The following is a 24,610-nucleotide window of genomic DNA, read 5'->3' on the forward strand; positions in this document are numbered from 1 at the left end:
TTCAATTGAAAATTTACATTTTTCATCATTAAATATGAAGAAAATGAAGTTAGGAATGCAGAAAAATCCCAGGTGTGGCCTAGTGGTTAGTAGGCTAGGATTCTGACTCATGATTCACGTCCCGTTGCCGCAAACATTCGCTCAGCTATTGGGGCCTTGAGCTTCTAACAAAGTGGCGTTTGGATTCCACTGATCAATCAGATAACAGTAACCGAAGATTTGGCGGTGGGTGCTGTTGACTACTTCCATTCCCTCTAGTCTAGCAGTTAAAATTAAGGACAATTATGCGAAAATTGTTCTTGAGAACATATTTTTTTCCGTAAATATTCTAGATCAAAGAAAGAAAGAAACGTACCAGTCTGTTTGAACTGTCTTAGTGTATATACATATAACGGTTCTACAGTGGTCAGTAAAATAAAATCCGGACCAATAGAGCTACACAAGGGCTGTCTGCGCTAGCCGTCCCTAAGTTAGCAATGTAAGACTAGAGGGAAGGCAGCTAGTCAACATCACCCACCGCCAACTCTTGGGCTACTCTTTTACCAACGAATAGTGGGATTGATCTTCACATTATAACGCCCCCACGGCTGAAAGGGCGAGCATGTTTGGTGTGACGGGGATTCGAACCCGCGACCCTCAGATTACGAGTCGAGTGCCCTAACCACCTGGCCACGCCGGGCCTGAGTATTGTAAACAACATATCTGTTATAAACCAGAAACCGAGTATATCCGAGGCAAAAAATAGCACACAGCTTCAGCGGTAATTGGAGAAGAATTTTTTGACAATGAATGATGGACAGGTGCCAAGTTTCGCCGTTTCTTGTAATGGCAGTAAAATCCAACTACGGAGAAAAGTACACGATGAATCTAACCCTGCAGTTATTTTTTTCTGTAATGCAGGCTGCTGAAGGCTTGGTAATTATATGGGGAACGTTTGTTTGTAGGTAAGCACAAACAATGGGCTACCTGTTCTGTGCTCACCACTCAGTGTTTAGCATTGTAAGTGTTCAGACTTAGAACTAAGCAACTGGGAACGTTTGGTATCATTTGTTTTATATAGTGACATCAACAGTATGTTAAACGTTGATACTGAATTTGTCCATCAACGGTACTACTTTAGATCGAGTTTTGTTATTTATAGTTCGTTGTTTCTCATTAACTACGAAGGTATCAACTAAAGTGTGATAGTCTGTGTCTGCTCATTTTGTCATTGGCCCAAATCCTCGATTATTGCAAGTGATCTGATCTGCCCGTATAATAATCCATATTAAAGAATACCACAGTGTATCCTTTCAATAAGTCGAGTTTGTGATTATAGAGGGTTGAATATGTTATACTGAAACGACACTGGAACCCTACCTTGTCCTTATAGACCATGTCTGGTCATGCTTTACCTGACGACCGTACAGCGTAGTTTCTACTGTAAAAGACTCTGTTGTAAGATTGCCAGGTCTAAAGCACACCACTCCTTCCTGCTGGCTTTACAGTTGTGTACCAAAACAATGGCGTCCCAACGCCTTTTTCAGAGGTCCATCGTACAGAAATGTATAGGCGCTGCGTCTGACGACTCGATCGGAATGTCTTCTTATAGAATAGTATGAATACCCGTATCATTCTTCTGATACTTGATGTGTGAAATGGTTGAACGAGAGATATGACTAAAAGCCTTATCGTTGTGGCATCGTTTCCAGATAGAGGTACTTGTTGATTATTTTGCACACTATTATCTAGTGCACGTGGACGGGTTTTGCCACTGTGTTTGGGGATTCTCACCTACTAAAAGAAGCAGCACTTTCCTTACCAAGGCTACAACATGACTTATTGCAGGTCTCTTTCTTGATGGTTATAATACCCCAAGTTGATCCATATTCTTTATTTCTTAATAGCGTTGGGTTCCAAAGCTTTTAAGTACAAAGGATATCCCGGCTCATAATTTCTAAATTCCCAATCTGAACATGTCTTTATGATCTGAGTGTATGAATATTTTAGTTAGAAAGATCTGTTACATACCCTTTCCAAAAGTGAACAATATTCGGGGACATTACAGCACCAACGAAAGCCAATCAATATCAATATTTACTCGTTATATATGCCATTCCACCCCGACTTTAGATAGGCTATGGCTGTCGTGTGGTTTGTCTATTTATATATTGGAAATCGTTATTATATAACGTACTGGACCTTGCTATTCTTTAAAAAATGCAATTTTAAGTTAGATTTATTTTTATATATCGAAATGCTTCATTTCTTATTTATAAGAAGTGATTAAACATAACAAGTGAAGCTGAGGATATGACTAAATCTTAAAAATACTATTTCAAGTTCATCATTTTTGTGTAGGAAAATCTCATTTCTTATTTTGAAAGAAATAATTCAACACAACCATTAAAGTTAAGTTGAGGATATGATTAATCGTTAAAACATAATATTTTATGTTAGTTCTTTTTGTGAACAAATATTTCGTTACTTATTGTGTAAAACGTAGCTCATCTTAAACATTAAATTGATAAAATATCCTATTTAATAATATTTATTTCGTTTATAAAATAAAACTCACACATCTAGCTAATGTACGTTTTAGCTCTTTTTTCCCCTACTAGTCATCTGTCATATTTCTGTCCATGATCGTATCGAATGCGATGAAAAGACAAATGACTTAATGACCAGTCTTGTCTGCAGATGAAAACCACAAACTTGTTGTCTTTTGTAGCCACGTGACTTTATCTCTGCCTCCCAGGTTGTAGTAATCGGAGCTCTTTATTAAAGGATGGCACCGTATCATCATTTTCAAGGAGGAAATCTGGTGGTGTTCTAAAAAAAGAAAGAAAATATAATATCTCGTTCTTCAGCGGCCTCGAGGACGTGCAGCTTGTAAGTTATGGCTGTTTCTTTTTTTACTGGACACGATCCGTGCAGTTGTAGAACGGTTGGTAAGACCAAATAGAAAGGCAGAGAAATAGAATAACCAATGGTGCAGGCTCTTTATGGTTAGAAGTATTATGTACTTTTTTTGAGAGGTTATCATGGATAGCCTATATTATCGTTCCGCCATTTTGTTTTAGTGCTAGATAAAATTTCAGGTTGTATAATGTTTCAAGGATCAATAATCGTTTTCTGGTAATATTGCATGTAAAATTATTCTTAACTTTCAAACCAGCAGTACTACGAATGTTACTTCTAAATGTTACTATGTGCTATACGTCTTATACAGGGTGACAAAGAAAACTTCATATTTAAAATGGTTGCATTTTAAAAGAGAATAAAATTTCACTAGAGTCTCCTTGAGAAACATATGTGTTATTCATCAAACTATGGCAGGGTACAGAATATTTTAAAATTTGTGTTCCTAAATCGCTTATGTTGCAAACTTAACTTGCTTTTAGTTCTCCAAAAGTATGAAATAAATTATTTGAATCAAATGTGTGTCAGTGTGTATAATAATGCGAGGATCAACGAATACTGTCCAGAAGAGATGCTGCTGGCAGTAGTTTCATTTAGAGATGGGTTTGATTCTCTGATTAAGAATGATGGAAAGCACATTAACCACCTTTTGTGACAGTTTTTGAAACACCCTGCACTATATAAGCACAGTAACACATTCTGTTACAGTTTTTGAAACACCCTGCACTATATAAGCACACTAACCACCTTCTGTTACAGTTTTTGAAACACCCTGCACTATATAAGCACACTAACCATCTTCTGTTACAGTTTTTGAAACACCCTGCACTATATAAGCACACTAACCATCTTCTGTTACAGTTTTTGAAACACCCTGCACTATATAAGCACACTAACCACTATTCCTAAATAAAACTTGCGATTCTCAGTGTGTCTTCCGTGAAATTGTTTTCACCTTGGATGAGTATATTTGACAGATATAATTACTTTAATTGTGTTTTTTGTTATTTATACTCACCATTTATTTGCGACCATGTATATTGTTATAAGTATGCTTTTTATTTAATATATACGTCATGTGCAGTATTTTATTCAGTACTGATATGTACAACCGGTACGGTTTTAAACCTTACAAAATCTTAAGAATTATTTATATTACTTAATGAAGCATCTAAGACTCTAAGATCTGATAGAAAACTTTCATTTTTATAGTAGGTACTTCATATAACTGAATAAAAAGTTATTCTCTTAAAACGTGGCTTAATATGTACTACCTAGAGCCTTAACAAATATGACTCTCAATAGCTCTCATTCTAAGCTTAATGTAACTTAGTTCTTAATGTTGCTTTTTAATTAATATATATATATATATAGACTGGTATTAAGCGACATGTTGAGCTAAGCCACGATTTTTGAATTTATCAAGACCATAAATAATCCTTGTCATCTTTAGACCAGTTTATAATTTTCTGTTTAAAAAAAAATAGATTAGAAAAATTTGTCTGGAATTAAAATCGTTTTCCTCAGAAAACCTAAAATACCTTGACCATCTAAATCCAAAATTCTCATTTAAGAGATATTTAATGATCTTCAATGAGCCCATTTCTATTTTATCTAAGGAAAAGGTTATTAAAAACTTGTTTAAAACTGTTTTTACGGAAACATATTTTTCACTTTTGTTTAATTACATCATCTGAACGAATTGGATGTTATTATCAACACAAAGAGCATTGTGTGAGCAAACAAAACAGGATACTTATGGTCTTTTCTACTCGTACAAAAGACTATTAACTATTATACAAAATTATGTGCACTTTATTGTCTACGCAAACCTCTGCTGATACGTATGTGCCTACTATGAATGCCTTGAAAGTTCAAGCATTTTTTGCCTTTAAAACTACTTTATGAGAAGCATGCTTTATAAGCAGAAGCGGCACGAAGCGTTTCATTATCATTGTTACGGTACTTGTTTTTATATATATATTTAAGAAGCCTAATATTTTTTTAAAGACATTCGAAATTCCAAAGCAAATCGATATTTTGAGCTCAAATATGAAAATGTTAGAGAGGTTTTAGGCATTTCTTTCAAGATCGATCAATATTGATGTTACACCGATCATCTGCCGTTTTAATACTGAGAAATGAACACTACTGTCGTATGTATTCTGGAACAAAAAATGAGGCTTAGATCAAGAAGATTTATGGATGTAACTCAGTGTTTTGAAGTATGATTGACAATGAATAAAATTAGCTGAAATTTAACTCGATGTTATGGGTAACTAAACTGAAACTAAAACTTAACCAATCACGTAGGATTTCTAGCGTGTGTACAGAAAAATTGTCTTTGTGGGTTACGTGGAGTTAGTTACCTCAGTTTCAATGTTATGCAAGAACATATATTAAACGTGCCATTTTAAATGCGTATAAAGCATGCATTAATATATACGCATGAGTAGGTTTTCTTAATATTCAATAATTATGATGTGACGTAAATTTTATAGAAGTAAATCTGTACAAGAAAAACAACAACAAATATTTCCATTATTTATTTCAATTTTGTAGGTTTAATAGACTGAAGCAGATAATTGTTAAACAGATTAGGCTTAAATTACGATTTCATCTTTTAAATAAAATATTATTTTTGTAATGGAACATAATATTATCTGGGTGGATGTATACATGACAATATCAACATACTGTGTTATTTTCATTGTTTACTAATGAATTACAACAATAGTTCGTGTCTCCATACACCCCTGTAAAAATATGTTTATCTCTTGGTAAAATAATTGGGTTGTTATGTATTTCAACGTGTATATATTTTCGCTTGAATTTTTTTTATTTCCGTTGTTTAATAATGAATTACAACAATAGTTTGTGCATTCATACACTTTTGTAAAAAGTATGTTTATCTCTTGGTAAAACGAATTGGGTTGTTATGTATTTTAACGTGTACACTTATTAAACAATGGAAATAAACACAATTTTTATATAAAAACATTTACACATTAAAATACATAACAACCCAATTCGTTTTACCAAGAGATAAACATACTTTTTACAAAAGTGTATGAATGCACGAACTATTGTTGTAATTCATTATTAAACAATGGAAATAAACACAATTTTTATACAAAAAACTGAATTACAACAATAGTTCGTACCTTCATACATTTTGTAAAAAGTATGTTTATCTCTTGGTAAAAAGAATTGGATTGTTATGTATTTTAATGTGTACACGTTTTTATATAAAAATTGTGTTTATTTTTATTGTTTAATAATGAATTACAACAATAGTTCGTACCTTCATACACTTCTGTAAAAAGTATGTTTATCTCTTGGTAAAAAGAATTGGGTTGTTATGTATTTTAATGTGTACACGTTTTTATATAAAAATTGTGTTTATTTCCATTGTTTAATTATGAATTACAACAATAGTTCGTACCTTCATAAACTTTTGTAAAAAGCATGTTTATCTCTTGGTAAAAGAATTGGGTTGTTATGTATTTTAATGTGTAAATATTTTTTCAATGAAAACTGAGCTTATTTCCTGTTGAAAACTTACTCGAGTAACACACTATAATAATACTTCCTGTGATAGTTCCACAAAAACTGTATTTCTTTTTCCATGAAAATAAAATGAAATTTAATAACACATCCTGACACGACTTCCTATGTGAAAATTATTGATGTGTAAGTATACTTCCGAAACCTGATCATTCGTCCCACACGAAGTGCGATACGTATTATACAGTACAAGAAAATGTCAGGTACAATTATACTTCCACTAAACTGTGTTTATTTTCTTAGCCATTTTCAATATCACAGACACAGAAACTAAGCAGAATGTTACTCACGCTCTCAGACAGTAATGGAAATGACGCAATAGAAAACTCCATGTTCAGTACTGAGAAAATATTAAAGGGTATATATATATATATATATTCATATATATAACAACTATAATATATGGTTCTTGAAACGATTAAACAAATTAATCTCTTCCTAGGTTAAAGAGAAATTATGTTTTAAAGTTGACAAACATCGAACATCTCAAGAGAGTCGGTATGGAGTTGAATAACAAGTGTATCTCTACATCTTAAACACCAAAATGAATTTTTACCAACATGTAGTAGTAGATAAATGAGCAAATTACGATTTTATTTAAAACAAACGAACCTTGTGGAATGTGAAAAAATTGTACGATATCTCAACTTTTCGAGAGTTACATAAACGTGTTAAATACTTACCATATTCGTTTCTGTTGTCCTCCGTTTACACATTCACTTATCCCTTTTTATACACGCATCGTATATTTTAGGTTATTAAATATGAAACATCTACTTAATATCTACTTAGGCATATGGACCGCTGGAAACTTCCAGTCTTTTTTCCCTAACTAGCCCCTAGTGGCCGGATTCAACACTTCAGCTGTTTCGGGTCTCATGACTCTATACAGCCATCGTTTTCCTTACTAAGCTTTGTTACTAACGTGTTCACCGATGTTAAAAGACATATTTGACAAGACATGCATGCCACGATAGTTTAAATGTAAGGGGCTGAGCATGAAGACAGATGTTTCTTATGGTTCGTTCATCCCTATCTGGAGACAATGAGCACCGCCCAAGGAAACGAGATCTGTAGTCAACAACACAGAAACGTGAGGGAATGGTCGATCTGGAGGTCATCTTCTTACCAAGCTCGCCACAAGAAACAACAAGGCTGACTGTATGAACAGGATCCTAGAGACACTACTGCTAGCTATGGACGAGCTGCTTTCGTGTTGCATTGCCGCAGACTTTTCGCCTATAAGAAAAGAGCAAGATCGTTTTTTCTTAAGGACTTCCTTATCTTACTCAAATTCGTTCATTCCTACGCGCACATTAGCTTATAACACAGACATAAAAAAAGGTTTAACAAAAACATTAAATATGACTGAAGAATGCTACCAACTCCTCTACAGATTGATAGATGATACAATGTGGGTTCTAAAATTATTAGTAAGTCACATAGAATAACCAAGAAATTCCATACTTAATTAAAAAAAAACATTTAGAAAGGTTAAAAATACCAAACATTAAGTTAAAACTATCAGTATATTTAATCATTTAGCCGGACAGTATCAAACATGTGTTTAGCCTTGTTAATAAGCCAGATAATTTATCCACACAATTCAAAACATGTGTAATTGAATAATCTAGCCATAAAATATCATTTTTTTTTGTTGCTGTTGTTTTTTTACTTACACGCTAGGGGAGCTTAGCGTCTGCCAAAGCATAAGCACTCCTCCCTCCAATTGTGGAGTCCCATCACAGTCCAGATGGAGTGAAACAATATGAGATTTAACATTGTTAGAAAGGCAAATAATTTAGATACGCAATAATTGAGTATGAATAAACGTGTTAGTAAGAAAATATTTTAGCATCAAAAACGAATTTTAAAATCTTCTGCAGATTGGTGATCCGTTACAGCAAAATCTCGCTCCTTACTTTAGAACCGATCAGACAAGAGCTGCCCCAAATTTGGCGGAGAATGCTCTTAAACAGTTGCCTTCCCTCTAGCCTCGTTCAAAGTTATGAACGGTTATACATAGGAAGGCTTCTCTTGTGTACCTCTGCTGGAAAATCTAAAATACACAAATAGACGTAGCTTCCGCATGATCAAAATAATGTTGAAGTATAAAATTATAGTTGTCAGATAAACTAGAAATAAAAGGTTCTAGCTTTATAGTGGGAGGAGACGAATCTCATTTAAATATATAAGCAAAAAATAAATAACTTTCAAAGGTTAAGAATTCCGGAAAAAATATCAAAGGACAACAATAACACGGGCCTGAGAATTTAAACTACATAAAAGTTGTTTTGGTTTTAATAGCGGATTTTCCACAATTCGGCTACGCAGATTTCGAAAATAATATTAATTTTTTGCTACCATGTAAGTATTTTTTACAAATCCAGAAGAAAAGAAAACTGTTACTTAGATCAAATTAAAATTTCGTTTACCACAATGAATATTTTTTATTATTATGTTTGTTAACAAAAATACAAAGAAACTGAAGAAAAGAGAAGAACACTGATGTAAAAAGAATATGCATCCTTATTCATCCCAATTTTTTGTGTGAAATATAGGTCTTTTAGTCTAAAAACTACGTGTTGTGGTCTTTCTTTTATATATTGCGTTATGACCTTTTGTGAAAAAAACCGTACGTGATGGATAAAAATGGATATCATTTTCGGATTCATCGTACAGGAATCACCGAAGAACATGTAAACATTTCAAGACAGCGAAAACATTGCAGGCCTGTGTAATCTTGATATGGAGTTGAGGTTTTGATCGTACAGAATATCGTTATAGCAATTTTGATATATTGATAGTGCACATCTATACGGGATACGTTGCTATATGATAGGAAAATATCTTATCATGATATGTTTATGTATTTTTAGAGAATAAAAAAAAAATTAAGTACGAAAATAATTTATCATATGTAATAAGTCAATATCAGCATTGTTGAAATTCCTTGACTGGTTTCATAGAATAATTGAATAATAGCAAAATAATAAATTATGCGCATGTATATCTTTTATTGATTTATTCTACTATACGATGTGGAAAAATTATATTTACCGTCATTATATTAGTTCGTTCTCTATTTCAAAAATAGTTTATACGAAACTATTTCATATCTTACAATATGTTATTGTTGGTATTTTTTAGCACAAAGCTGAACAATTGGCTATATGAGCTCTGTTCACGATGGAAAATCGAACCCATAACTTTAGCGTTGTTAGTTCGTAAACCTATCGGTGACTTACTGGGGGCCTGGCGTGGCCAGGTGGTTAGGGCGCTCGACTCGCAATCTAAGGGTCGCTGGTTTGAATCCCAGTCCCACCAAACATGCTCGCCCTTTCAGCCGTGGGGGTGTTATAATGTGACGGTCAATCCCACTATTCGTTGGTAAAAGAGTAGCCCAAGAGTTGGCGGTGGGTGGTGATGACTAGCTGCCTTCCCTCTAGTCTTACACTGCTAAATTATGGACGGCTAGCGCAGATAGCCCTCAAGTAGCTTTGCGCAAAATTCAAAAACAAACAAACAAAAACAAACAAGACTTACTGGGGGACCTTCTTAATATAAGGTAATATAGTGGGATATGCAACCGGACAATAAGCCTTAAAGCAATATCAAAATTTTCTACTGTTGACTGGATACATTCTTAGTATAATAGTACTTTATAAAAAAAATCCCCGAGATATAACAAGCTCACAGTAACGAAAACCTAATCACCACATCCTTCACCTTCCTGACAGATTAAACAGTTTTCTCAACAGCCCTAAGCAACAAAATTGCTAAGCAATATCTCCTCAGAGTCTTGAGTTTATAGTTTGTACAAGAGGAACTTCATCTACGAGTTGTTTTTTTCAATCACTGCTTTTTTAGACACGCACGCTCTAAAACAAATGATTTTTTTGTTTACAATCTCTAATATACTTATGCTTCGGATTTATTACAATACAGAATTGTGTTCGAGAGGATGAATCCCATTATCCATAAACACCGCCTTTTTAAAATTCACTGTCCTGATTGGTACACTACCATTCAATAAGCAACGTCAGTCAAGTAAGTTCACTTATACTGCGATCTAATAACGATGATATACCTATACATCCCCAAGTGAATAGTACGTTATAAATAAAAAGTCCAACATTAACTGCATTCTGTTCTAAAGTAGCATTTCAGATTATACATATCTATATAAAATATGTACAGTTCTATTAAAATACGTACTGTGCTATTAAAATATGTACAGCGCTATTAAAGTATGTACTGTGCTATTAAAATGTGTACTATGCTATTAAAATATGTACAATTCTATTAAAGTATGTACTGTGCTATTAAAGTATGTACAGTGCTATTAGAATACGTACAGTGCTATTAAATTATGTACAGTGCTATTAAAATGTGTAACAGTGCTATTAAGTATGTACAGTGCTATTAAAATATGTACAGTGCTATTAAAGTATGTACTGTGCTATTAAAATATGTACAGCGCTATTAAAGTATGTACAGTGCTATTAAAATATGTACAGTGCTATTAAAGTATGTACTGTGCTATTAAAATATGTACTGTGCTATTAAAATATGTACAGTGCTATTAAAATATGTACAGTTCTATTAAAATATGTACAGTGCTATTAAAATATGTACAGCGCTATTAAAATATGTACTGTGCTATTAAAATATGTACAGTGCTATTAAAGTATGTACTGTGCTATTAAGATATGTACTGTGCTATTAAAATATGTACAACTGTACATATTTTAATAGCACTGTACATACTTTAATAGCACTGTACATATTTTAATAGCACTGTACATATTTTAATAGCACAGTACAAATAGCACTGTACATATTTTAATAGAAAATATGTACAGCGCTATTAAAATATGTACTGTGCTATTAAAATATGTACAGTGCTATTAAAGTATGTACTGTGCTATTAAGATATGTACTGTGCTATTAAAATATGTACAGTGCTGATGTGCAACATAAATATTGGCTAATATTATTTTGAACTTGCGAGCCGAAACTTGTTTAATATAGTAGTATTACACTTCTATACAAAGCTAGGAATAATATCAATTTTCAGTACCTTTTGAGTAGTATGACGCCTAGCTATGATTGGTGGAAACATTTCTTGAAAAAAAAATGTAACATAATGGTACATAAGATATTTTTAAAGTTCTGAGAAACTGGAAATTAGTAAGGATGGTTCATTTTTGTTGTTTTAATGGGCTTTATGTAGCTGTTAGCCTCATTTCAAAAATAACCTTCTATCTGCCATAGTTGCTAGTAGTATTCATTGAAACGTATTGACATTAGTGCGCAAAGAGTGAAATGTCGAGTTCGCGAAATATGTTAAGCCATTCTAGATCAATTGCGTTCCTCTGCCCAAATATGTTAAGCCATTCTAGATCAATTGCGTTCCTCTGCCCAAAAATACTGTTAAACAGAGCTTTGTTATAGAATTACTTAATAATACTTAATACTGTTAAACAGAGCTTTGTTATAGAATTACTTAATAAGACTTAATACTGTTAAACATAACTTTGTTACAGAGTTACTTAATAAGACTTAATACTGTTAAACAGAGCTTTGTTATAGAATTACTTAATAAGACTTAATACTGTTAAACATAACTTTGTTACAGAGTTACTTAATAAGACTTAATACTGTTAAACAGAGTTACTTAATAAGGCTTAATACTGTTAAACAGAGCTTTGTTACAGAGTTACTTAATAAGTCTTAATACTGCTGAACAGAGCTTTGTTACAAAGTTACTTGATTAAGTAAAATACTCTGCTAATGTCATTTAAAGCTTTGTTATAGACTTACTTAATAAATCTTAATACTGTTAAACAGAGCTTTGTTACAGAGTTACTTAATAAGTCTTAATACTGCTGAACAGAGCTTTGTTACAGAGTTACTTAATAAGTCTTAATACTGTTAAACAGAGCTTTGTTACAGAGCTACTTAATAAGTCTTAATACTGCTGAACAGAGCTTTGTTACAAAGTTACTTGATTAAGTAAAATACTGTACTAATGTTACTTAAAGCTTTGTTATAGACTTACTTAATAAATCTTAATACTGTTAAACAGAGCTTTGTCATACTTTTGTGTAGGATTGTACTAAAAGATCTCTTTTTCTTGAAACCTTTAAGATTTTTTCATTTATTTAAAGGCTCAATCTAAGCGCTCAGATCTATGTATATTTGAAAAAATGTAATAATAAAGACATTATTGTTACGACATTAAAATAGAAAGTTAGCGAAGCAATGAAACTAATAGAGTTGTTATCAGTGAGGAAAATTAAGCCAAAGTGCAGGTTTTTTCCAAAATCCTCATAATTAGTATATTATGGATTTCAAGTCAAAGATGTAAAAATAGCCATAAAGATATATATATATATATCTTTTGTCTGCCACCATTCACTGTTAAAAAAGCCTTGTCTTCAATACCCGAATTCGTTAGCTGGGATCTAGTCCTATTTTATATGCTGTGCTAAATATTTAATGTTAGATTGCTAAAGTACCAAAATCTAGCGAAGTTATGAAACCTATAAGCCTAGTTTAAATGCAAATAATAAATCACACTACACGGCAAATTCTTTTTATTTCTTTTTCCTAATCAAAAGTAATATGGAATAAAAACCAAATCAGCCGTTTAATGTGGTCACTTGAAGCACATTTTTATAAGACTTTGACTGCGCTAAATCTTCTTAAAGAAACTACATGACATAGTGATTTAATGAACAGTTTGTCATTTTGTTCTAACGTCTGAATATACAACAGTATGCTACATGTGTTATTTTTAGTGTGAAAATTAGTCAGAAAATGAGGTCAAGTATGACGTATACTGGCATAACAAGCACAAAGCTCAGACGTCAAGATACAGTGTAAAAGTTATAATTGTGGCTCAATGTGGGATTAAGTTGCTATTCTTTAAATGTTCATTAACTTGGTCATAGAAAGTCACATTAATGGAAATACTTACCTCCTGTAACGACCAGGGTGGCAAAACTTGACTTGATTTTCTACAAAGTTAAGAATGGTACTTCGATGGAGATACTATGTCACGTTTAAACGTTTAGATTGAAAAGGATACTTCCTGGTTTTACTCTATTAAGGAAGCTGTTGGTACGGTTTAGAGAGAAAATTAACAGATTGATTTCGGTGACTTGTGGTAAACTTTGATATTTACCAAACATTATAAAAATTGTCATTATACAGAGTAGCTGATGATGCTATGAAATTGGTAATGTAAAACAAAGTTGTTGTTTTTTTTAAAGTAATTATTTAGTGACCTTCATAGAAAAATAAAACATTAAGGTCTAGATATTTGAAACAATATTTCCCGAAGGGAAATTACTATACATATACATAGTTTGTTTGTTATTAAACACAAAGCTACACAGTTGGATATCTGTGTTCTGCCCACCCTGGGTATCGAAACCCGAATTTTAGTCTTGCGAGCTACGAGTCTTACTTCTGAGCCACCGGGAGCACACACACACACAAATATATATATGGATATACATATATATAGAATCTGGAGTAGGCTGAGGGATGAATTATCTCATTAAATTGAATATATTAGAGAATTGGATGTTTATAATATATATCCTGCTCAGAAAAACAACTTGTTATTGTTAATATACACGTGCACATTACATAACGATAGTTACTTTCTGTGTCAAAATTAATATTTAAATTAACTTTTCAATCCTGTCAATAGGTTAACAGTCACAAATAGTATTCTCCATCTTAATCACTTGATAAGTGTACAGAGTGTTCAATTTCTGAATTTTTATCTATTTTTTAACTATTAAATGTCCCAACATTTTAGTTGGAGGATCAAGATGGTCCGATCTTCATTTGACTGTAACCTTTTTTGTGTTTTTTTTCTTGATGTTGTTGTTGCTACGGACAAATTAATTTACTGGATATTTTTATTTTTTTAGTATTTATTTATTTACATTGTGATTGTATAATTTAATTTTAGAACAATACGTTTCATGCAGGTGCAGAAAGAATTTTGTTTTCCACCTGTATTAAGTTAGGTCGTCATCCTTAACACTCTCCTCCCCAACCTCAATTATTGTATGTAAAGTCTGCATACGCCACTGATAACGTGTTAGCATATTTGTGTTTTAGTAATAGGTATTTTACATTTAACAATCAAACATTACCAAGTCTACGTATTCTACATAGGTAACATTTTAAAACGTCTAGATATTCTATTTGGGTTACACGTTAATGTTTATAATTCATTATAGAGGTGTTCTACCAGTGAAGAATCAGGTGTTACTCAAATTTGGCTTCATAGTATTATTGTGGGGGCTGTTAAATACGTTTACCATCTACTGATGGTCATTCTACCGTTCAAAAATCAGGCACATGCAAGTAGGCTTATACTGTATTGTTAACTATTAACCACCTCAGTATTGAACAACTTCTAGAAAAGCATTTGTTACAAAATAATACAAGATTAAATCTATTTGTACTCTTGTCACGAAGAAGTTATTGTGTTTATCGCTATATGGTATAATCAACAACTTGATTTTTAACCAAGTTTACACAAACTATATTATTAAACCTAATTTTCTATATCTCTAATGCTATATCTATTTCTATATTTTTATATCTCTAATGCTATATCTATTTCTATATTTCTATATCTCTAATGCTATATCTATTTCTATATTTCTATATCTCTAATGCTATATCTATTTCTATATTTCTATATATCTCTCTTTATGCTCGCGATTACTTACTTCATTCCCATAATTATCACAAACGTTTTCCAAATTAAATCCAATGAGGAAATTTATCATACACAGTTTGGTTTGACATGGCATAGAATAACTTAATTGTCTGATAGGTCTTCATAATTCCACATAATAATTTGGAATTATAAATCTTTCTATTTGCTCTTATTAAATTCTATGTATTTTGTTACTTTGAGCAACAGTCAAACGTAAAAAAAAAAAAAAAAATACTTTGTTTTTAATTTCTAGTAAATTGAATAATCGTTTCCAAACGTGTCTGTTAAGAAGACAGATTTCTATGTAAAAAATATATCTACCCAATAAATACTGTTTCCAGTTATCACCAGGGTGGGCACAGCACAGAGTGCCCATAGTGTAGCTTTTTACTTAATTACAAACAAACAGACGATGTAAATTCTGATATTGAAGCAAGATCCTTTAATAATGACAGATATTATCTAATTGAATCAATAATTTATAGCATTATGATGTCGTATCAACAAGTAATTAAATAATTGGAAAACCTAAAATTCATTATTATTGACAGAAAATGACAAATTTGTATTTAAATAAAGGTCATTGATATTGATTGTATCTTTATAAACTTTTATCAGAAGTCTCGTTATTGACAGGATCTTTATAGACTTATCAAAGTAAATGCGTTATTACTGATAATATTGCCTACAAAGTATAAGATAAATAATTATTTATTACACGGCATTAGTTTTCGTAAATAATTGAAATAAGATTTAAACTAAAGATTTGGCTAGTTGATTCTAGTTTAATATTTTATCACAACCTTTTTTTTTTCTGCTCAAATGATTCAATTATAGTTTTGGAAAATTAAACATAAGTGATATGCTGAAACATTCTTTATTATGTAATAGAAACTGTTAAATTAAATTTCAGAATGATCTAGTTTCGTTCTTCCAAACTTCTGGTGTCGCTATCAAGGAGATTGTTGGTATTAACAATATAAATTAAATTTTCTGTTGAAAGAATCCCTTTGTATTCCTATCAATGAGATTGTTGGTATTAACAATATAAATTAAATTTTCTGTTCAAAGAATCCCTTTGTATTGCTATCAATGAGATTATTAGTATTAACAATATAAATTAAATTTTCTGTTGAAAGAATCTCTTTGTATCGCTATCAAGGAGATTGTTGGTATTAACAATATAAATTAAATTTTCTGTTCAAAGAATCCCTTTGTATCGCTATCAAGAGATTGTTAGTATTAACAATATAAATTAAATTTTCTGTTGAAAGAATCTCTTTGTATCGCTATCAAGGAGATTGTTGGTATTAACAATATAAATTAAATTTTCTGTTTAAAGAATCCCTTTGTATCGCTATCAAAGAGATTGTTAGTATTAACAATATAAATTAAATTTTCTGTTGAAAGAATGCCTTTGTATCGCTGTCATGGAAAATTTTGGTGATAACAATATAAATTAAATTTTCAGTGAAAAAAATCCTTTTGTAACAATGCAACTTAAGTTCTATGGAAAGAATCCTTTTGTAACAATGCAACTTAAATTCCATGGAAAGAATCCTTTTGTAACAACGCAACTTAAATTCCATGGAAAGAATCCTTTTGTAACAATGCAACTTAAATTCCATGGAAAGAATCCTTTTGTAACAATGCAACTTAAATTCCATGGAAAGAATCCTTTTGTAACAATGCAACTTAAATTCCATGAAAAGAATTCCTTTTCAAAATATGTAATAAGATGTTTGAGGTAAATCATAATCTTGAGTCGTGTTACTTTTAAATACGATACAGGTGTCATGTTACGTTAAACAAACTAAATATGTGCCTTTCTGACTGAGAATAAATAATACATTGTGTTTTAACAGCCATAAAACTATGGGTGAAAATAGGAACGAGCTTTACATTGATCTGTCGAGTGGAATTTCACTCCGTACTGTGAATAAAGTACGTATCACAAGAAACGACAGCACCAGTTATCATCTACAGAACTATAATCCACTAACGATAATAAATTTCCACTTCCTCCCCATCCCTTACCGTTCAACACATGGACATATACACTTGTCGGCCCAGCGTTGGAAGGGCCACACGTGTAGTTGCCGCTGTCCGCCAGTTCAGCATCTTTAATATACAGTGTACTAATGGCAGTGTCCTCGTTGCCCTTCTCCACAGAGATCTTTCCACGAGCAGAATCATAGTTGATCATTCGTTGGTTGTGGTACCAAAAAACGAAGACAGGAGCCGCTGGACTGTTGCTTATTACACAAGTCAAGTTGATGGAGCTCTTCGTCTTGACATAACGAATGGATTCTCCTTCTATTGTAGCCTCGGCCACTTTAAAATACAAAAAAAAAGTTTATCTTTGAATTTATACGAAACGGGATACACCTATGATACACACAGCTCAAGAAGCGTTCATAATTTTTGCTTACTTATTAACGTATATAGGAGAAAACGACCATTAATCTCTATACATGATAAATTAATACACTGTTATTATTTTAAATTTTAGCTAACGCTAACATCTCATCAATAGGATTAATTTCGCAACAAAGAAAAATATTTTTTTTTTATGTTTTTTTGAATGACAAACATCAGAATATAAAGTCACTGTTAAAAAAACACTCTACATTACACTTTTTGAATCTACAAATGTTTAACAAGGGTAGAACACTGTCAGTATCCTGTTACTATAAACCAACTTTTAAATTTTAATCTTTCAATTAGAGCATTTGTTTTCAAAAATAATTTAGTGTTTGTGCTGGTTCACAAGGCCTTTAAGGTGGCAAGCACTGAAATGGTGTTCAGTTCAGAGCTTATTGAACTATTTCCCTGAAAAACTCATTAATAAGATAATGAACAAGTAACTTGCTGAATGTAAACAACGTCGCAATACAGTTGTCCGATGAACCTAAACGTATTATAGCTATTGTGTTACCTTTTATTAATTCTTCGATTTTCTAAAAAATGTTTTTAAACATCTTAAAAACATCATATCTACAAATATCGCTGTGATATTTAAATCTCAAGTATACGCAAAGGACTTCTTCGAGGTGAAATATACTAAGGCAATCGTACTTCGTTTACAAATTCATGTGTACCTGCTGTTAACAGGTTCCACAATACGTCACCTAGCGTTACAAATTAAATAACGTCTTAAACAGAACGAAGGAAATCAGTCCATGATTTACGGCCCGGCATGGCCACGTGGATAAGGCGCTCGACTCGCAATCTGAGGGTCGCGGGTTCGAATCCCCGTCCCACCAAACATGCTCGCCCTTTCAGCCGTGGGGGCGTTATAATGTGACGGTCAGTCCCACTATTCGTTGGTAAAAGAATAGCCCAAGAGTTGGCGGTGGGTGGTGATGACTAGCTGCCTTCCCTCTAGTCTTACACTGCTAAATTAAGGACGGCTAGCGCAGATAGCCCTCGTGTAGCTTTGCGCGAAATTCGAAAACAAACAAACAAACCATGATTTACCTACATTACAACAACTTGTGTGACGGAACGGCTAATGACACAGACTTCACTCTTCGCTAAAGGCGTCTTTTTGATAGGACAATTAAAACCATGTGTACGTTGAAAGCTTTAACGACATCAACTAAAAGCTCATTGGTATAAATCTTTACAAGAAATATCAGAAACCTATAGGACTTTTCATCCAGTTTTCTGACATTTGTTGACAATTCCTAAAAAAACAACTAAATACTCTATTGCGTTTCTTTTCATCTGCAATAGTTTTCGTTAACTTGACAACTATTTAATAATACAACAAAAGCCTGTCGTATACGCAAAGGACAAAACAAAACAAAAAGTTAAGACCCTGTGTATTTGTGACTTACAGTCTTATTGGAAACTTGATAAAGAACTTAGCGTGAACGCGTGTATCGATATTATATTAAACTAAAAAAACATTACTTATGAGTACCTACGTCTGGTTGATTTAGAAGTCTCAACGAGTCAGTCAACCAATGATATTGTTTTGGTCGTACGTAAACCCTCAACAAGTTAAGTTTTTTAAAGCTAAATTAGCTTTCTCCCCCCCCCCCTAACGTCTGTGAATTTTTTTCTTTATTTACGTTAAATCTTTAAGAATTATATACATTTTATGTTTACCGTGGCAGGTATTTCGATTTTAAACAATTTAAAAGAACCCAGAGCAAAATCTAATTGAGAGTGTTCAGAAATTAGTAAATTTAACTTAATGATGATATATTAACTCAAAACTTAAGAAGGAAGAGGTCAGGTGACAAGCAAAAGGCGAATCAAAACCGCAAAGTTAAGCCTTGGGGCAAAACAAAATTTGTGGGAGGTAGCACAAGTATGGGTGGAGATCAACTGATTCAAATACCTTCAATTTTGTTGTGGGAGGAAATCAGGAGTACGCCGAGAAAAACCTACTTTCACTACCCGGGCGCCATTAACAATTAAAAATATTATTCCAACGGTTAAATACTGTTGTTAGTGTATGGGGCTGCGGATCGAAAGATCGTGAGTTCGAGCCAAGGTCCCATTGAACATGCTCGCACATTCAACTGTGAACTTTTTTAAAACTGTTATTCGAGACAAAGAGCGTGACAGAATTTTTGGGGCGGTAGATGCTGCTGATTAGCTGTCTTTCCTCGTCAGTAGTATAACATTAGGGACGGTTATAAGTTAACCGCTGCTGATTAGCTGTCTTCCCTCTCGTCAGTAGTATAACATTAGGAACGGTTATAAGTTAATCGCTGCTGATTAGCTGTCTTCCTTCTCGTCAGTAGTATAACATTAGGGACGGTTATAAGTTAACCGCTGCTGATTAGCTGTCTTCCCTCTCGTCAGTAGTATAACATTAGGGACGGTTATAAGTTAACCGCTGCTGATTAGCTGTCTTCCTTCTCGTCAGTAGTATAACATTAGGAACGGTTATAAGTTAACCGCTGCTGATTAGCTGTCTTTCCTCTCGTCAGTAGTATAACATTAGGGACGGTTATAAAAGCCCCTGACATGACCGTTTAACCGACGTACACATGAGACGTCGTTCAGATTGATATTGTCAAGCTTGCACTTGTACTTTAATTTTAAGCGTAAAGAAAAAGCTTAAACTCTCGACATAATTATTATGCTTAAGTTAAATCAACTATTATAGACTATTATATCACCTTTCACTTTAGTTACATCACGAAATAGACTGTTATAATACCTTTCACTTTAGTTACATCACGAAATAGAATATTATAACACTTTCCACTTTAGTTACCTCATGATATAGACTGTTATATCACCTTTCACTTTAGTTACTTCATGATATAGACTGTTATATCACCTTTCACTTTAGTTACTTCATGATATAGACTGTTATATCACCTTTCACTTTAGTTACTTCATGAAATAGAATATTATAACACCTTTCACTTTAATTACTTCATGAAATGGAATATTATAACACCTTCCACTTTAGTTACCTCATGAAATAGAATATTATAACACCTTCCACTTTAGTTACCTCATGAAATAGAATATTATAACACCTTCCACTTTAGTTACTTCATGATATAGACTGTTATATCACCTTTCACTTTAGTTACTTCATGAAATAGAATATTATAACACCTTTCATATTAGTTACATCACGAAACATACTATTATAATACCTTTAATTTGATGGTTCTTTCAATTTTAATGTGATTAGCAACAAAATTGTTTTTAAATAAAAACACGTACACACAATCGTCAAAATTCTAATTGTTATTTACTTAATGTTTTACATACGAAGATGGATACGTTGTTACAATGTTTGAAACAAACAAATGGTTATTCTGAACATATTTAGAACATTATTACGTAATGATCTTTTTTCACACATGAATCATATACCGTCTTGGAGTATCGACAATGCTCTAACATGCATTCATTGTTACGTTTTATATTATTATCATATAATGTAAATATGGTGTATGAAGTGTTCGATGTTACACGTTGTATTTCTGTACAGAGTTCAGACAATGGAGTAGTGTATATTTAATATTTATAACGTGATTTATTACTATCTTAGGGTTTAAAGATGATTTGTGTCGTGAACTATAAATAGTGCTGTAAATGATGGGGTGTAAATAAAAATACGTCATTTTTTTTTGGAATTCGTTGTTTGATTGGTTTGTTGTTAGGCGCAGAGTTATACAATGGGCTATCAGTGCTCTACCCACCACGGGTATCAACACCGAATTTTCAACGTTGTAAGCACTCAGACGTACCGCTGAGCTATTGTAAAAAAAAAAAAAATTCTAAGCCTGAAACATTTCTCCATATTTCTGAAAATTAGATGTTTTTCATTTTCGATGTCATCCATAAACCATTTGAAGGAATTTGTGTTCTGTATATAACAATATAACATTGTTCTATCATTGTAATTTATGCCTTAGTTGATATTCTGTCTTCAATTATATTTTAAAGTAAATATATAATCTCATACAAAAACTCAAAAAGGGGCATCATTGTGTTAACTACTATTACAGTCTCTGTTGTTCTTCAAGCCTAGTGTAGTTTAAGGACTGTAACTTTTCCTTCCACTCTGCATGAATAGAATATTAATTAATCAGTCTTCGCTTTCAGCAGTCGTTAACTAAGATGTCTGCTTTAATGACGTCACTCACAAGATGTGACGTCATTAAGAATCACGTGAAATGCTTAGTCAATCAAGCATTCGCACGATTTGTATCTTAAAATTCCTCCACTAGGGCACTTTTAAAATGGCGTCACAGTAGTATAAATGAAAATCTACTGCATGTATTGTTGGATGCTATATTTTCGTACTGAGGACAATGCGAAGATGTATTTACTATAGCAGGATTGTTTATGATTGGTATATTATGGGAGTGCGTTTTGTTGCATGCTCTGTTTGTATGCAGGACCATTAACGATGTTAAACGATCTTGTGACGATTACATCTGAATTTATGTATTAGACAAACTAATGAAACACGATATTTGAATAATATAAAAAAATGTGTTCACTAGAAGCGTTCTTTCTAGAACGGTAAATATCTTGAAATTTAACCCCTTGATTAGGAATACGCTCCCTGCTGGGCTACATTTCTCAGAATTATATTTTTTTATGTGTGTACTTATACAGTGCTATTGATGTGTGTGTACTTGTCTAGTGTTATTGATTTGTATACATGTCCAGTGTTATTGATGTGTGTAGTTGTACAATGCTATTGATATGTGTAGTTGTACAATGCTTTTCATGTGTGTAGTTGTACAATACTGTTGATGTGTGTAATTGTCCAATGCTGTTGATGTGTATATTTGTACAATGCTGTTGATGTGTGTGTAATTGTCCAGTGCTATTGATGTGTGTAATTGTCCAGTGCTATTGATGTGTATATTTGTCCAATGCAGTTGATGTGTTTAAATGCCTAGTGCTATTGATGTGTGTATTTGTACAATGCTGTTGATGTGTGTATTTGTACAATCCTGTTGATGTGTGTAATTGTCCAGTGCTATTGATGTGTGTAATTGTCCAATGCTATTGATGTGTGTATTTGCCCAATGCTGTTGATGTGTTTAAATGTCTAGTGCTATTGATGTGTGTATTTGTCCAATGCTGTTGATGTGTTTAAATGTCTAGTGCTATTGATGTGTGTATTTGTCCAATGCTGTTGATGTGTTTAAATGTCTAGTGCTATTGATGTGTGTATTTGTCCAGTGCTATTGATGTGTGTATTTGTCCAGTGCTATTGCTGTATAAACTTATCGAATGCTATAGCTTTCTATGCCATTAGCTCGATGTATTTTTAACCTAAGATAGAGAAAGTGAAATTACTTACGCCCCAACGTTTTGTTCCGACTTCGGAGAAGTGATCATTTTCCTTAAAAAATCCACATTAAAAATATGTAGAGAAATGATAATAACTAAACTAATACTTACTTTTTGTAATAATATAGGAATACGCAATTAGTTAATTGAAAGTTCAGAGGCAAATTTGTCTTCTCTCTCGTTTTTCTAGTTCATGTGGTTTTCATTATATGACGCCAATCATATTTCTTGCGTTATCGAACGAAATATCAATATAAAAAAAACGAATTCTGTGCTCTTAAGGTTCATGTACGTTACTTAGTTACCCCATAGCATCGAGTGATGGAAAAAAAAGTCAATTTTGGGACAAGTTCTGCTATGCTTAAAAACACACGTTCGTATGACACTGAAATATTACCCTACTTACCTAAAACATTGAGGTTGTAAAAGTGGCTGATTTTAGGATCGGAGCTAACCTGACACTCGTATAATCCAGCATCACTCAATTCAACGAACTTAATCTGTAACATCCAGTCCTTTGCAGACTGGGTAAGGACGGCTTGGAAGCGGTCGTCGGTAATGTACGTGTCAGAACCAACTGTTAGAACGTGGAAGTCTTTCCTTCTAATCCAGGAAACCTAAAAGAACAAATAAGTAAATTGATAACTGAGTTTCTTACCATTCGATTCTTTTTCTTTTTTTACCTTTTTAATAAAGAGAAAATGGTGAATGGAATCAAGAAAAGGTGGTACGAAAATAACCAAAACATTTAACGGAAATAAGAGCTTGCCCGTGATTGGCTCAAACCCACCGATGTCCATAGCAAATGAGCAAAATTATCAATAAAAAAGTAAAAAAAATTAAAATAAAGCGTCACAACTTTTAATATTATTAATAATGGATTTGATAAATATAGTCATTAAAAAATTCTCTCCTCACCTTTGAAAAGAAAGCAGTTTTCTAATGTTTTTCTTTTTTTTTAATTCCGGAAACTTCTAACACAGTTCTAACTTTTGTTAACTACAAGCTTTCAGCTGTTTCGACTGGACTTTCTAAACATAGAATGTCTATAATGATTGTTTACAATGGAATAATTTCATTGATATCACTTATAAACAGCGTAAACTCATATCATTTTAATTTCATATTTAATTTTTTGTTCTTTGTTCCTCTGGTAGAGGTCGTCTGTTGTGTTTACCTTGTTGCTATGTGACATGAATCAAATCATTACACTGAGAACAATCGCTAAGTATGGTTTATCTTTATAGAGTTTAGGCCAAAGAACCATAAGTTTGTCGCTAAAAGAAAAAAATAAATAAACTTTCAATAGTAAATATTGAGAAATAAGAAACGTATCGTATTTTCAACCTTCAACCCATGAGTTTTAAAACGCACTGAAGCTTTACTACAGGACCTCGTTCAAAGAGGATTTATTGAAACAAAATTTGAATGTTATATATATATATATATATAACATTCAAATTTATATATATATATATATATTACTTTGTTTCTGATTTACAACAAGACTTGTTAGTTTTGTTTGTTTGTTGTACTTTTTAGTTAACAGAAATAAATATACTTATTTTCGTATGTTTGAAGGTAGAAATA

The 24,610-nt window shown here is 32.5% G+C and overlaps 1 protein-coding gene across 1 annotated transcript; it reads right to left on the reverse strand.

The window, feature by feature from the left end:
- Positions 1–6,683: 6,683 nt before the first annotated feature.
- LOC106468756 (zwei Ig domain protein zig-8-like) lies at positions 6,684–23,637 on the reverse strand (the record flags this gene model as incomplete). The annotated part of the gene is made up of 3 exons (XM_022397119.1): positions 6,684–7,707; positions 17,261–17,557; positions 23,427–23,637. Coding segments are annotated over 3 exons (630 nt in total), but the record flags the coding sequence as incomplete, so codon positions are not given.
- Positions 23,638–24,610: the final 973 nt, after the last annotated feature.

This window comes from Limulus polyphemus, unplaced genomic scaffold (genome assembly GCF_000517525.1).
Source record: "Limulus polyphemus unplaced genomic scaffold, Limulus_polyphemus-2.1.2 Scaffold3150, whole genome shotgun sequence".
Taxonomy (NCBI): Eukaryota; Metazoa; Arthropoda; class Merostomata; order Xiphosura; family Limulidae; genus Limulus; species Limulus polyphemus.